Source organism: Pseudochaenichthys georgianus, chromosome 17, assembly GCF_902827115.2.
Source record: "Pseudochaenichthys georgianus chromosome 17, fPseGeo1.2, whole genome shotgun sequence".
Lineage (NCBI taxonomy): Eukaryota > Metazoa > Chordata > Actinopteri > Perciformes > Channichthyidae > Pseudochaenichthys > Pseudochaenichthys georgianus.
In genome coordinates this window covers 1,210,486-1,226,201 of record NC_047519.1, presented here as the reverse complement: position 1 = coordinate 1,226,201, position 15,716 = coordinate 1,210,486, and the positions used below count along the sequence as shown (strand labels likewise).

Genomic DNA, 15,716 nt, shown 5'->3' with positions numbered 1-15,716 from the left:
ATTTTTTTTTGTATGTATGTATTGTGAACGCAACGCTGCGCAAATGTGGGTCTGACTGACTCTGCCTCACAGAGGGTGACTGGCTGTCTCCATGATGTGGCCTGCCCACATGGCCACTTTCATACAGATCATACTAAAGGCCCTGACACACCAACCCGATTTTGGGAGTCAGAGGCCGTCAGAGGCTGTCGGGCATTCGGGGCGCCGTAGTCAGGTTGGTGTGTCCCGCACCGTCGACCGTGACACGCCTTATTTGGACTGCCAGACCCGATGCATGGCCGATTCAACATGTTGAATCGGCCATGCAGTCGGACCAAATAATCACTCTGATTGGCTGTTCAGCTAGCAAATCAGTGCATGAGAAGCGAAGCGGAAGTGAGGGACGTAAACAAACGATTTAAGAAGGCACATACAGACTGCTATTCATTTTCATCTCATCATGGCGATCTGGAATGATGCAAACGAAGACCTGCTCATCACCTTGATCCAGGAGAGGCCAGCTCTGTATGATATTACGGAGAAAAGATACTTTTCTTCTTCTCTGTCTTCCGGTTGTTGCCTCTTTTGAATGACGAATACACACTACCGCCGCCTGCTGGTAAGGAGAGTTATTGCCACTCACGCACTGAAGTCGGTGCGGTGTGTTCCCGTGCGACACATGGCCAAAACGCAGGAGAACACGGCCAGGCAACAGCCGACTTCAGCGTCGGCTAGTCCTCTGGTGACTGCTTGCTGTGTCAGGGCCTTAATGCCCTCGATTGGTCTCTGTGTGTCATTCAAGCTCGGGAGGGTGTGTGTTAGTGCATGTGTGGCGCGAGCGAGTGAGATAAAGCGCGCGCACCGGTTACGTGTATTGTTGTTGTTAGCATCTGGTGCTAGCTAGCTGCGCTAACGGATATAAGGAGCTTTTTCAACAACAAGGTGGAGGAGAGTCCTCTCCAGTCAGACTGAGAGACTGATAACTACAGCTCAGGTGAGGTAAAGGACTCTCTGAGTGTTAGATAGTTAACTTAGTCTAAGTTATATATGTGGGTCTCAAACGGTTTGGTCACCATTTATGTAAACACATATTTCCATTTGAGGGGGGAGTGATTAGTAAAATATGCATGAATAATAAAAAAAAAAAACGTTAACTAGGTGAAAAAAGGCAAGATAAACTATTAAAACTTGTTGAGAGCTAAAACTATAGTCTTTGCTGCTGCCTCAAAGAGGAGCAGGGGCAGAGGAGGGAGACAGGTGAGGCTGGTTCAGGAGCACAGACACACTCACAACTATAAATGAACCAAAAACAATAAAATAAACAAGTTTCAATGTTTTTTCATATTGGATATGGTATGTTATTGTTATGGCCATGTTTTTATGATGTTATGATTATTTAAATGTATACAGTTATGTTTCATGCTGTAGTCTCTTTATTTCCCCCTCAAAATGCACCAGATTGATGCATTTAAGTCCGACATTTAAAAAAAAAAAAATCTTACCGGAGGGCATGCCCCCGGACCCCCGTATAGGATTTGAGGTCCACCCCCACTTAAAATATGTTCACATAGGTTCCTAAATAGATTTGCAATTTTTTTTAAATAGTAACCCATGTCCATATGTTTATTTTTGGGTAGCAGATTTAGAGGGCTATCACTACGGGCAACGCTGTAAAAATTGACAAATAAATCCAGGAAAATGGCACAAAAGAAAACTGGTAGTGGCCTGGCTGGGTGTATAATTCCCGGCCTGACTTATTGTCCCAGTCCGGCCCTGACGGTAGCCACACTGTAACAAATAAGATGGGCTGCAAAGTTTTCCAGGTCGGATGCGTAAGACTAAAAACAAGGCTTTCAAATGAGGTATAATTTAATTTTGGTTTAGTATTGATAAGTAAACTTGAGTCAAAGATGGCTGCAACTCCACCTCCTCGGCCTGTGCCTCGAGGAATATGAGTATTGATATGGCTGGGTGGAGTGGCCTCATTTATGCTGACATATTCTTCATGTCTCAACCAAGTTTCAGTGAGACAGCATATCAATATTATAATTTACCAATATTGCTTTAAATGCTAGAGATCTTATGTTTAAGAGTCCACGTGTAATCTTCCTGTTTTGTGTGTGTTTCTTTCATCTTTAATATCATCCCTGAATTTCAGATGATATTTGGTGTATTTTCCCTGCCTCAGTAAACAGCTGCTCTGTAAATGACATGTCTTAAGGAAATAACTCTATAGGTAGAAATGTGCCTTGTCTGTGTATATACCTGTAGGCTTTCTTTATTAATGTACATAAAAACGCTTTTTTGCATATAAAATGTCTAACAATTTACCCTCTGCTCTGTCCATCAAATTTGACTTGTTGGATGCGACGATGATCATAACAGCTACAAGCGGCCACCAAAGTTACTTTACACTTGTCTTGTAACAGTTTCACAATAATTTATTAACAATGTATTTTTAAGTGTATTGTCCCTTATGCACTGTATTGTCGGAGTTTGGCTAAGCTGGTAGGTTCACCCGTAAAAAAGCGCCACGCCAAAAGACTTTGTTTTAATAGAGCGGAGTATTCAAACGCATCATGCATTCTCCGAGGAGTCCCTGAAGACATCATACTGTAGCGTGGCGAGGGCGGACCGTGTGACGTAGAGCCGAGGCTCTGGCTGTTTATTGTTCCTTCCTCAACACCGACAGAGAAAAACAGGCTAACAAGCTGTCAGCTAGCTTTTCACACTGCTCACTGTGGGTTTAACGAAGGTGTAACGGTCGAGACAACTGACTGCAGAAACCAGGGGCCATGGCGTACGCGTACCTCTTCAAATACATCATCATCGGAGACACGGGTAAGCTCCTCCAAGTTCCAGCTAGACAGCCAGTTAGCATTCAGCTAGCTCTTAGCTAGCGGTGTATTTCCGCAGTGTTGGATAGTCCAATGACGTGGTTAAAGCAGAGACGCAAGGGGTGGGATGACAGCTCCGATTCTAAAACGTTAACATATTTGAACAACATATTCAACACCTTGACACTATCATACAATTATACACACATACCCTAGCACAACATTTGCCATACTACTTTGGTGTAGCAGGTGTTGACACAGTTGGGCCTATTGTCCGTTTGCGTCGAGGGTTGGGGTGTTAGCCACAGATTGCTAGTCCGGCTAACTGCCTAGCTAACATTAGCTTTTTTCACAAAATATTTAGCAAATAGCCGTCAGAGCACCATATTAACAGATCATTTGATGTGGAATGTATATGTTTTAATATGATTTTATTTCTGTTATGCTTGCATCATCAAATGACACAATTTACATGAGCTTAGCCTCTTGTCATCGAAGGCCAAAACGTCAAGCTAAAGCCTCTAATATTGCCTAAAATGGCGTAGAGCACTTATTATTTCTGACTAAATGTAAACGTTAGCTGGCTGACAAATGAGCGCTATGCTGAGTTAGCTTGCAGTATGGCAGCAGGTGCATATGTATTACCGCTTTATTATAAAGATGTAGCACACAGTTTTTTCACACACAGTTCAACAGCAGTCATCTCAGTTTGGGTGAGAAATGTATTGGGATGATTCTATAGAGAAAACCAAAGACATGGTTCAAGTAAACAAACAAGTGTTATGGAATATACGTTGTTTTCTTCTTCTTGCAAACACTGTATAGAAGTCGAAACCAAGATTGTCATTAAAGTTTAGTCTAATGGAACATATTTTCGAGAGATTCATAACGTGTGTTTGTGTTAATTAATTTGAGATGATCAATTTGGTGGGATGCAAGTTAACTACAGTGTTGTTGCGAAACATCTCCTGCCTGCTGCTGTTTATCTCTAGAAGGGCAGAGATGCTGCCAAGCTCCCAGCTAGATTACATGTGTGTCTTCATCAGAAATACCCTGCAGTCTATCTAAAGCAGGGTTTGTTGTTCTCATTTGATTTGGGCTTTACAAGGGTTTTAAAGGATCCTCAACGAAATAAGAGGGTACAGATGATCATAGCAATGCCTAGTTAATCCTAAACATTGTTGAATATGAAGACCTCCAGTTTGTATGTTTTTGTCATTCAGAGACACTTTATGTAAAGTATCTGATATGTGTATATATTTTTGACATTTTAACACCTGTTGTCTTCTGTGATTAGAAAGTAACTCAAAAAAAGGAAAGACTTTTTTTTTTTGTGGACCATCAACGATTGGCTTCACAAACATGTTGATAACAAAACACTACTGAAACAGTACAGTGGAGCTCAAGTTTGATGTCCTGGGAAGAGGATGAAGCCTAAAGTTCAGGTCCTTCAAAACAGATATATTCTTGACATATAATTCAATATTCTTGCTGTGTGATATCATCATTTGGGTAGGGAGTATTGGGGAAATTGTCAGAAACCTTGCATGCTTCAAAACACGTTTAGTTTTTTTCCCCAAAACCAATTGGCTCACTCATTGGTCCCAAAGTATATCTGATTTATAAGGTTACATTGGGGGATTATACCATAAACAGATCATCATGTAATATGTATTGTATATGTATTTTCTCATTTGATGAAGGTTTTTTGGGCAAAATGAACATACTAGTTTCAAGTAAATATATAGAAAACAAATACATTTTTCAAGCTATACACTGACTACATGCATTCACACATTGATTTAACTGAGTTTCTTGATTGATATGCTTGTGATTGCCTTAGATGTGACTATATATCTCAGATAAACGTTTGCCATATCATCCCCCACATTGGACAAAGAGACACGTCGAAAGTTCCACTCACTGAGATATAGTTAAAGCTTAGATATTACAAATGAGCTCATTTTGATGATGAATGTGTTTTAAGGATAGATATCTGTCTAATTGTTTATTCAGGGTAATTTAAGCTTGTGAAAGCAGTCAGTCAGGTTCTGTTAAACTAATTACTTCATTTATTGAGGGTAAAGTGAGTTGATTATTCCATCAGGGTAGATAAGCTATTGAAGTTTTTTTTTATGACTTTACTTTTTTTATTGATTCTTTTTATTTTGTCTGTTTTTATACTATTTTTGCTCTAATTTTGCACATGTACATTATAATATTATCTGTCAGGTCTTTATCTCGCCCTGCAGATGAATGGAGATGTACCTGTTGTGTTATCTGTGTTATTCATTATCTGAAGCTAGTCCTGGTCCACAGTAGTTTTACCTGTCAGTTAGGTGTGTCAGTTTTTACCCTAGTAACTGCCATGTTGAGTCCTGATACACCAAAACAAATAACAGTATGTCCTACATTTACAAGACCAGCAGCTGCTTCCATTAAAGATTCTGGTCCCCCCATGCTGTTCCTGCTGTATGGCAACAGATGCTTTATCACAGTGTTGTAGTCAAGTCACCAATTCACGAGTCCAAGTCACTCTCGAGTCACCACTCTTCGAGTCCAAGTCCAAGTCACCAAGGGAGAGTCGTAGTCGAGTCCGAGTCACATAAGGAGTGTCCGAGTCGAGTCCGAGTCATCATTACCTGTGTCCAAGTCTGAGTCACCTAAGAAGAGTCCAAGTCCGAGTCACAAGTCTTCATGTATTAATCTTCGTGGATATGTTGAAATGTAGCTGCTCCTCTACATTGCTTTTATCCTGTCATGTTATACTAATCTGTCTATTGAACTGCTGTGAAGCGAGTTTGGCTACTATTCTTGTAATAGGTGCTATACAAATGTATAAAGCGTATTACTAATATTATTATTATTGTAAATGACCTTTTTAATATGTCTAACTATATTTAAAATGAGTTGAGAAGTGATTATATTTGTATGCCAATATTTTCCTATGATAAAGTTTTCGTTTTGCACTTTTATTTTGATAGTAATAAGATCGGGACTCTTATTTTGAAGGAACTTTTACCGGTTAAATCGGTTTACTGATAAAGATTTAGCCCGTCATTCTGCATGCTAAGTAGCCATGTGCTTTCGTGTTATCAGCTGAATCTTTATTTATTGATTAGATCACGTTACTCTGATGATAGTGTTCAAGACAGCCTATATGTCTGAACTCGATCCTTAGAGTAATGTGTTACGGAGCCTTCTCTTCAATATTGTTTCCACATAACGAGCATTTTGCTCTTTTCCAATGTGGAAGCAGAATGTGTGAAAGCATACAGCACGATGCGGGGTGTGTCTCTAGACATCTCTAGACTGGTATAGTGGGGCCCAGTACGTGAACTCGCCTCGCAGGTGCACACGCCAGGATAGAGGACATCAGACTCCAGAGAAAATTAGCTCGAGTCCAAGTCGGAGCATCAATGTACAAGTCGAGTCCGAGTCATCGTGGGGGGAAATATTCACGAGTCCGAGTCATCGTACGCAAGAATTCACGAATCCGAGTCCAAGTCATCGTGCGCGAGAATTCACGAGTCCAAGTCCGAGTCACGTCAATCGGTGCGCGAGTCGAGTCACGAGTCCCCTGAAAATCGGCACTCGAGTACTCTAGCTCTGCTTTATCACACAAATAATTTTTTCTCAGATTTCTGCTTCTAAAGGCCTTGGTTTTTACCCTAGATCGCCCTCCAGGTCACGACTTACTGTCAGCATTTTTGAATTGTCAGAGGAAAATGTCATCATTTGACTCATCCAGTTGTGTTAGATGTGATAAGCAATATCCCTGCACGAGTGAATAGGGTAGACCAGCCTTTCTTTTGAAAGGAAACCAGTCAATAGTTCAGCTAGGATTTGTCAATGGAGTCACAAGTTTGCAAGGTTTTGTTGAGACGTCCTGGAAGTCTAATGCTTTGAGACGGTCGCAATGCAATCGCAACGCCATTTTGTGTATGGCTGGTGAACTTTGTTGCATCATTGCCACTCTTTCTGTCGTTCGTGTCTGATTTGAGAAAAATAATACGTTTAAATTCCCCCAATAATACTTGTGAAGATGTAGACTTAAGCAAGCCTTTTGTACCAGATGAATTAATTAGCTGTAGCCCAGAGTTATAAGTAATTATTGATAGGACTATCCAGAGGTCTGTAGATGAATCCAGTTTAACGTACCCCAGATAAGGAAGTATATGATACATTATGATAATAATTGATGATGTGATATGAATGATAATGGGACACGTTGGCGTCTGCACTCAGTGTCGTGGACTGTACGCAATACTTTGCTCTGGTTACTTGTGTTGTGGCAGATATTTAAGTAAGCTTGCTTGCTGCAAATGTAATAATAGTCAGATTGCTCTGAAGATGGGAGGTGATATTCTATTAATTTTCATGTTCACACAGTCGGTGATTTTTGCCGCCCGTCTTTCCTGCATATGGTAGTCTAAACTGTATTTCCTTTCCTTTCTCCTGTAATATGACTTGATATCGTTAAACTCCGCACACTGAGCTCTGATTGGTCAGCAGGTGGTGCTTTCACGGAGTTGATCTCTTATCTGGAACATAACCTGCCCCAGAGCAGGTTAGCCGTTCAGCATAAGTTACCATGGAGATCTACCCTGGTAAGAAGTGAACCAGTGTCATAGGACCGGAAACCCAGAGCTAACCCTGAAGTTACCTCGCTAACAGCAAATCCTGCTTCGTAGTACAGGCCACTGGTCAATAGTAAATGTGTGACATTTATTTGAGGTAGAATTGTCTTTCTTTTAGCCAGTGGACTCCATCCAGCGTGTCCACAGATCTGGTTGGAACTTGGCAGACTTACTCTGAAAGCAAATTAAAGTCCCTCTGTTGAAGTTTAAACCTCCAGAAATAGACTGTTCTATGGAAAACTGCCAATTGCTCTGCACATTTCCAGATATTTTGAAGAGGGTTGGCAATATTTTCAGAGTTTTGAGGTGCATTGTGGGTTATTGAGACAAACGCGAGTGTATTCATTACCAGGGTTTCCCACACATAGACTATACTTGGGCGGGCCGCCCAGGTATATTAACGGCCGCCCAAGTATATTTCGCGACCCATTTAGGTTTTTTTTTTTTTTATATAATTTTTTTTTATAATTTTTTTTTTTATTCGTCCGTGATCACGACGCCATCTGCGATCGATTAACTTGTGGACAATGATCCCTCGCTCCCTTGCACTGATCTCACCTCCTTCTGGCCTGTTAAGTGGCCTGCCTCACACAGGGTGACTGGCTGTCCACATGATGTGGCCTCCCGACATGGCCACTGTCATACAGATCATAAATCAAAGCCCTTGATTGGTCTCTGTGTCATTCAAGCTTGGGATAAGCTCAGCTCAGGTGAGGTAAAGGACTCTCTGAGTGTTTAGATAGTTAACTTAGTCTAAGTTCTCAGTGGGTCTCAAACGGTGTCGTCACCAGTTATGTAAACACATATAAAGGTGAAAAAAGGTAAGATACACTTTTAAAACTTGTTGAGAGAAAACTATTCTTTGCTGCTGCCTCAAAGAGGAGCAGGGGGGAGAGGAGGGAGACAGGAGAGGCTGATTCAGGAGCACAGACACACTCACAACTATAAATGAACCAAAAATAAATTAATAAACAAGTTTCAGTGTTTTTTTCATATTGGAAAGGGTATGTTATTGGTTATGGCCATGATTTTATGATTATTGAAATGTATACAGTTCTGTTTAATATAGGTGTTTCATAGATCTAGTCTCTATATTTTCCCCTCAAAATGCACCAGATTGATGCATTTAACTCCAAAGTAAAAAATAAAATCTTACGGGGGGGGCAAGCCCCTGGACCCCTGGACCCCCATAGAGGATTTGAGGTCGACCCCCACTAAAAATCACATGGATAGGTTCCTAAATACATTTATAAATACATTTGTTTAAATAGTAACCCATTTCCATATGTTCATGTGTGGGTAGTAGATTTAAACTATAGGGCTATCATTATGGGCCCTGCCTGTACCTGTTCGCTCTGCCATCGCATGAAGGGTCTGCTAACAAGCGACCAACAGAAAGGTTAATGTTGTTGCACGTCACCTCACCCTCACTTTTTAGTAAACAAGTAAAGGTTGATTGCAAGTGCTTCGTTCATGCCCTGACCCCTACAGACAGTACTACTGTACTAATAAACAGTTACACATTGATCTCTGGCTCCTACATAGTGTTACACTGAACACTCGCATGTTAGAACCTCTGTTAAGGTTAACATCAATGTCTGTCATCTTAGACACTTTGTTTGACTGAAGTGTCTATTTAGACATGCTCAAATAGTCAAAACTTTCGACATGATAATAAGGCATCACTTATGTTCAATTTTTATAGCATTAAGGTCTAGCTATGTGTTCTAATCAGTTCTCTTGTAGTATATGTGTTTTGCTGAGCGTGCTTCACTAGTAATAATCAACAGGAATCTAATCTGGGGCTCAGTATCTGTCATATGACCTGCCTTAATCAGATCAACCATGCTGGCTGCCTCTTAGACAAAATGGTATTCTGACTAGTCAGACCCACAGGATGTAACATATGTTAAACAGATTTTACAAGAATGTGGCACAGTATTGACGTATTTTTGAAGGCTGACCTGGTAGTACAGTCTTAATGGGATTTTTTCCATTGGATTATGGAATATTGCAGAAAATGAGTTCTGTGGCAAAGACATGTTTATGATATTATGTTTGTTCAGCAGGAAAATCAGTGCTATAGTGATAGATCTGGCTATGCGAGACTATATCTGACTTCTCTGATAACTAATTGTTTGAGGGTCCAGAGTGTCTTACTGTGCATTTAAACAGGGCAGGTGGCTTCAGAACATAGGTTGTTGCCAACTTTTCAGAACAGGTAGCCCTGTGGTTAAGACTGGAAGTTAAAGTACTTCAAGTCTCCAGTCCCAACTGTCGGCCTTCCTGTTCGATTCCTCCACAGGGATTGCAGTGTGATATGCTAACCTTGCTTAACTTCGGGTAACTTCTGTGAGTGAGCAGAGCAGTATCTTGCTAGTGTCATGACACTCTGAATACAATCACCTGGAACACTGCCAACATTATCCTTATTTTATTAATAGGAGAGGCAAGATTGTCATCATTGACTGTGTAGCCAGAAAACCTCACCTGTATAGTACAGAACAGGGAATAGTCTTCTTTTTCTGTCACAAAGTGCTTCGACTGATATCACCACTGTGTTTAAAGACAAGAGTAGACACACCCCATATAGGAGCTCTTCAAACATAGCATATGGAAATTCCCTCAGTCTATATGATCTTTTCTGCAAACAGAAATTACAACAGCAATGATAAATGGATGTCTGATGGACTAGCCTGCTTTTTACCCGGTTGGAATTAAGGACTTTCCATCTTCCCACACCTGACAAAATCCAGGTTCCAGTATTATTGCATCACCATCACATTTACCAGGTATCCTTGTATAAAGATTTCAGCTTGTTTGATTAGTCTCTTGTTGCCATGTCCTCTTTATGTATGCGCTGTTTGTCCACAATATCTTTCTAAGTTGTTGTTAGGGATGTCCCGATCACCTTTTTTTGCTCCCGATCCGATTCCGATCATTTGATTTTGACAATCTGCCGATACCGATTTTTTTTTCAAATTTTTCCAATCCATTGAGAAAAAAAGCATTCAAATTGTCCCTTAAGGTTATTTTTTTATTTAAATGACAGTACCCAACTACCCATTCTATCCAACATGGATATAGCTTCTTTTTTTCACAGCAGCATTGGATCAAAACTAAATAAAGCTTATCAGTGGTCCACCACAAAATAACCATGTAAACAAATTGAGTGCAGATAGTGCAGTAACAAAACAAAAATAACTCTACTGGAAAGAGGTAGCTTGACTAGCTTCACAAGTTCACATTCAGTCACAATTAATAAAATAAAATAAAATTGTGGCTTAGTGCAGAATTCTAGCCTTAAGACTAACTAGTCTAGTATTAATGCAAAGAACAACAGCAGCTTAACATAACATGAATAAACAAAGTATTATACTTCCATATCATCCATGGCTTTCACCATATTTCGCACGTTGTCCCGCAAAATGACATGGACCCGTGGCTTATCTATTTATTCCCCAACTGTTAAGCATCCCCTCGATCGCCTCTCTCACACGATCTGCTGTGTGAGATCCGCGAAAGTTCTGAGCTTGCAAGGTCGCATGTTGTAAATTAAACTGGGAGTTGATCCACTGTGCAGTGAAGCTAAGGAGTGACATTGGACACACAGAAGAACTCCATATGTCTGTGGTAGGGATGCTCCGATCGATCGGTCACCGATCGATATCGGCCGATACTCACTCTCTACCGATCGATCGGTGCTCTCTAAACATGCCGATCGTGAGAGCCGATCGCATGACGTAAAATACATGACACTTTTCTCTGTGTGCGGCAAAACAAGCTCGCGAGAATGGCTTCACCGGTCTGGCATTATTTTAAGGTGTCCGAAAAAGACAGTAAAATAGCGGTATGCAACGTGTGTGTGAAGCAGAAAATCTGCAGCTCCGCCCGCCGGACCGGTAAGCAGAGCGAAACACACAAGAGTTAGACCTAACACACTTAGCTATTTTATCTACCTCTGGAACAAGCTAAACTAGTTATTATAAATATATTTATTCTTCACTGTCAGGTGACTCATTACTAGATCAGTGAGCTGCATGAGATACTGACAGGCTGTCAGGAGAGAGGAAAAGAGAGCGCTTCCGCTCATTTCTCCCGTGTTATTCTCCAAAGTGAATGTAAACTTGAATAATGAACATCATTTCAATGTAATAATTAAGTTGATTGTTGTTTGTGGAAGCTCCAGTGAATGAGCCCCATTAACTGAGTTTAAAATCGAGTGGGCAGGGCCTAAATGGAAGATTTAAACATCACTTTAAATCTTCCATTTAGGCCCCGCCCACTCGATCGGATCGGCGATCGGTATCGGCCGATACTGATTCCGGCGATCGGCCCCGAAATTGGCGATCGGAGCATCCCTAGTCTGTGGTAAATCCGAAAGCAGGCACGTCTGTTAACAGGGCTTGCAGGTGGCCACGAAGCTTATTGTGAAGGGCAGGCAGAGCTTTCTCTGTAACATAGTGACGAGAAGGCAACTCATAACGTGGCTCCAAGTGCTCCATGAGACGGTGAAACCCCACGTTCTCCACCACAGATAACGGCTGGTCATCCAACGTGATGAATTCAGCTTTCTTGGCTGTTATTGTGTTGGCCTTTTCTCTGTTCTGGGGCAGTTTCTCTTTCCTTTTGAAAGCCTCTGAAAGTGTCGGTTGTTTCAGTGCCGTTACCTGAGTGGCCGCTGTGTACTCGTCGTGTTGTTGTTGGTGTTTGTTTCTCAGGTGGCGTGTTAGATTGGTCGTGTTGAACGTAGCTCTGTTCTTTCCACCACGCGGAACCTCCTTCTTGCAAACATTGCATCTGGCTGTTACACTGCCTTCGCTTTCAATTTTATAATACTTCCAAACTCCTGACATTTTCTCTGTCCGACTCCCGAGTCACCAGCTGAACGTAGCCTCTCGTTAGCTTACTGCTACTATGAGACACTGCGCCCACTCTGTTGCCAGATTTCAGAGAAATAAGCAGGTCTGAAAACAAGCCCAAAGAAAGCAACACATACGTGATGTTGTGTAATTTTCAACCAAAACTAAGGCCACAGGATGACTTTAAGACGTGAACATAATTTTAGTTTTTTAACATTAAATAAAATAATACAAATATTTTATAAAAAAAAGAAATCCCCGATCTTTTTCTTCCGATCTTTTGAAAATCACGTGATCTGCTCCGATCCCCGATCACGTGATCGGACCGGGACATCTCTAGTTGTTGTTTTTATCAAACCAAACCTTTTTAAAAGGATAATGTGCTATTGCTATATATCATGACTGATAATGAATACTTTGTGAAAGCTTTCTAATAGTTAGCATTAACATTTTTAACATACAGCAGAGTTGGAGGAAAGGAGAATGATGACCTCTTATTTCATGCCTCCAGTTCTATTGAATCAGACTGATGATTGCTTAGCCAGGGCCTACAAATGCCTTTCATTCAGGCTGTCAATCATCCACTGTTCTCCAGCGACACCCTTAGTCACCGATTATACATTTTATTTGCTCGGCTTTTTCCAAATTTTAAAATGACCTCTGATTACAGGTTCTGCTATGGTGACGTGTTATCGCCTCAACCAGAAGCTGCATGAATAATCCCTGCACTGCAACATATTGCTCAGTTCTCCACTAATCCTGACTGATCTCCCATGTCAAGTTAACTATGTCCTGCAGATCTATAGGTTTGATGACAACTATCGAATCATCCGGACAGATGTAAGACGGCTAATGCAATGCTACCTGAATGCTAACAAAACACTGTCATATCATGTATAATTCATGTCCCAGTATGTACGTATACTGTGATATTTCTTGTTTTAAGTCATATTCCCAGTTTAGTGGTTTGTGTTCCTGGAGTTCAACACATTCAGCGTCTCTTGCTGATGCTCGCTACGTCTCCCTCGTCTCTCTGTTTGAAAAGAATAGAATCCCGTAGTTCTTTTTAGTTTTGCTCATTGGTCATAGGAGTGTCTGTTTACAGAGCCTACTGACCATGTTTAAAACGTTTAAAGTGAAACGGCTATCTTGCTGTACAGGTTTAGTTAACTAGTTGCAGTCGTATCCTCCAGAGATGGACGACTTGCCGTTAGTGACGTCACATTCCCTATATCCAGATTTAGGAAGTTTTCTATGCTGAAACAATGTGTTGATTGTAATGTAACTCATTTAGCTACTTTGAAAAAATGTAGCAAACAGCAGCTACATTTGTTAGTGTCTTCTGTGATAGTCATCGGCCGTTGGTATCGGAAGAGTGAGCAGGTGTGTGTTGACTGCATATACACGTTTAATAACAAGATTGTGACTCCTATATAACTCCCATCCTCATCCCTCCGTACTTTCCTACATCTTTTATCTTCATCATCACTCAATGATCTCGCCTAGCAACGCCGCTGCCTGGCAATGGTAACCCTTGGAAACCACGAAAGAGGAAGACCATGTCCCTCTGTGTCAGCTTCTCTCCCTGGCCTTCTCATTAGCATCCTTCTCCTCTCTTCTCCCTCCCCCTCCTCCCAACCATCTCTGTTGAGTGAATGTGCCTCTTAACCTCAAACCTCTGATGCTCATCCTAGCATAGACCCACGTCTGCAACAAGCATTCAACTGCAATGTTCTTTATCTACACTCTTTCTTAGAAAAGACCCTGTTGAGTTGAAGATGAGTCACTTAACTTTATACAAACAAAAAATACATCTTGTCTCACTTTAAACATGATTTCTTAAGCAACCTCAGTACTGTGCATTAACCTCAGTGATGAATGCAGGGCAGTCAGAACCATTGGGTGATCAATACATCTGTGTGGAATGCTCACATCATGGTTCGCAGATTCATTTATCTCCAGTTAAGTTCCTCTTCTTGGTGACTGTAAATGGTTGATTCCTTGCTTCTACAGCAACTGATTTATTAAAGCTTGTCTTGTCACAACACTCACATGTCCACATGTGAGTGTTGTGACAAGACACATGTTTGCTTGCTATAATCATAGAAAAAGAGAACAAAATTCAATTCTCAATTCTTTGCAAAATGCATTTACAGTCAGCCAAAACTAATAATAGCTATCGTACTCGACAAAAACAAGTGACAGTCTTGTAGGTAAAAAAAAAAAAAGGGCTAATGTCTTCACTTCTTGTTTTGTCCAACCAACAGTTTGAATCAAAAGATATCAAATACACAGAGTAACAGATTATAGCCTCTGATTCGAGCAGGGATGGGCAAATGGCGGCCCGGGTGCCGCATGAGGCCTCCACCTCCTCTTTTTGCGGCCCTCAGATCAATTTAGAAAACAATGTAATTAATTTAAAAAAATGTACTTGTAGTACTGATACTACATGATTTCGTTTGGCAGCCAAATACCGCGAAATAATCTGTGACGCGTTTGTGTGTATTGTGTTTGTTTCCCGGGGAAACAAACACAATACACACTGGCTGTTGTTATGCCTTCCGTGCCTTCAAAGCTGTATTTATCATCTGAATTTGGCAAAACAAGTTTAATATTCTGAAAGCTAAGACTTAGTTTATTTGAAACCAGAGGAAAACAAACTGTAACGGACCCTGCCGTGTTATCTATGATTACTATATGCCTTGCATTCATAATATCAGCGGGAGGGAGGGGGGCGGCGCTGCGGAACAGCAGAGTGTGAGTGAGAGCTGTCATCTTCCCTTTACAAGCTTCAAAAATGTATTTATCGTGTGATGTTGGCAATAAAAGTGTCATATTCTGAAAGCCAAGACTTTGTTTATTTAAAATCAAACAAAACACCCGAACCCCAAAAACTAGTTTTTTTTTTTTACACAAATCCACTTTTAACATTTCAAACGAATCTTAATGAGGAGGATCCCCCCCAGACCCACTACAGGGGTTCGTTATACAGATATCTTTTTCACAACATGTCAGTTTACAGGTATGCCGTCACATGTAACGGTTCCTACCACAATAGTCTGTAGCCTGACTGTAACTCCTGTGTCTACAGGTGTTGCTAACGGATAGGGAAACTATTCTTCAGACAGATGTTATCAAACAAGTAGCCCTCCATGGAGGTCCTTAGCCTCAGGTAGCTCTCAGTCTCAAAGGTTGGTGACCCCTGATGTACTGTGTCACAGTAAAAGTGGCAACAGGTCAAAAGGCAAGCAATAATTGAAAAGAATGGTAGACATTAATAATAAAATAAATAAGTGCACAACCATGGCTAGAGAATGAGTAGCAGCCGTTTAGAATAACTATTAAAGTATCGAGATCTTATACAGAATACATTTAAATAATAATAAAACTGCGCTGTT

General features: G+C 40.9%; 1 protein-coding gene across 1 annotated transcript in view; it reads left to right on the top strand.

The window, feature by feature from the left end:
- Positions 1-2,595: 2,595 nt before the first annotated feature.
- rab2a (RAB2A, member RAS oncogene family) overlaps positions 2,596-15,716 on the top strand; it is a 38,678-nt gene continuing 25,557 nt past the window's right edge. Inside the window, exon 1 of the mRNA XM_071206308.1 lies at positions 2,596-2,820. Coding sequence (XP_071062409.1) covers positions 2,775-2,820 — 46 coding nt within the window. The 5' untranslated portion in view covers positions 2,596-2,774. The remainder of the gene's footprint in view (positions 2,821-15,716) is intronic.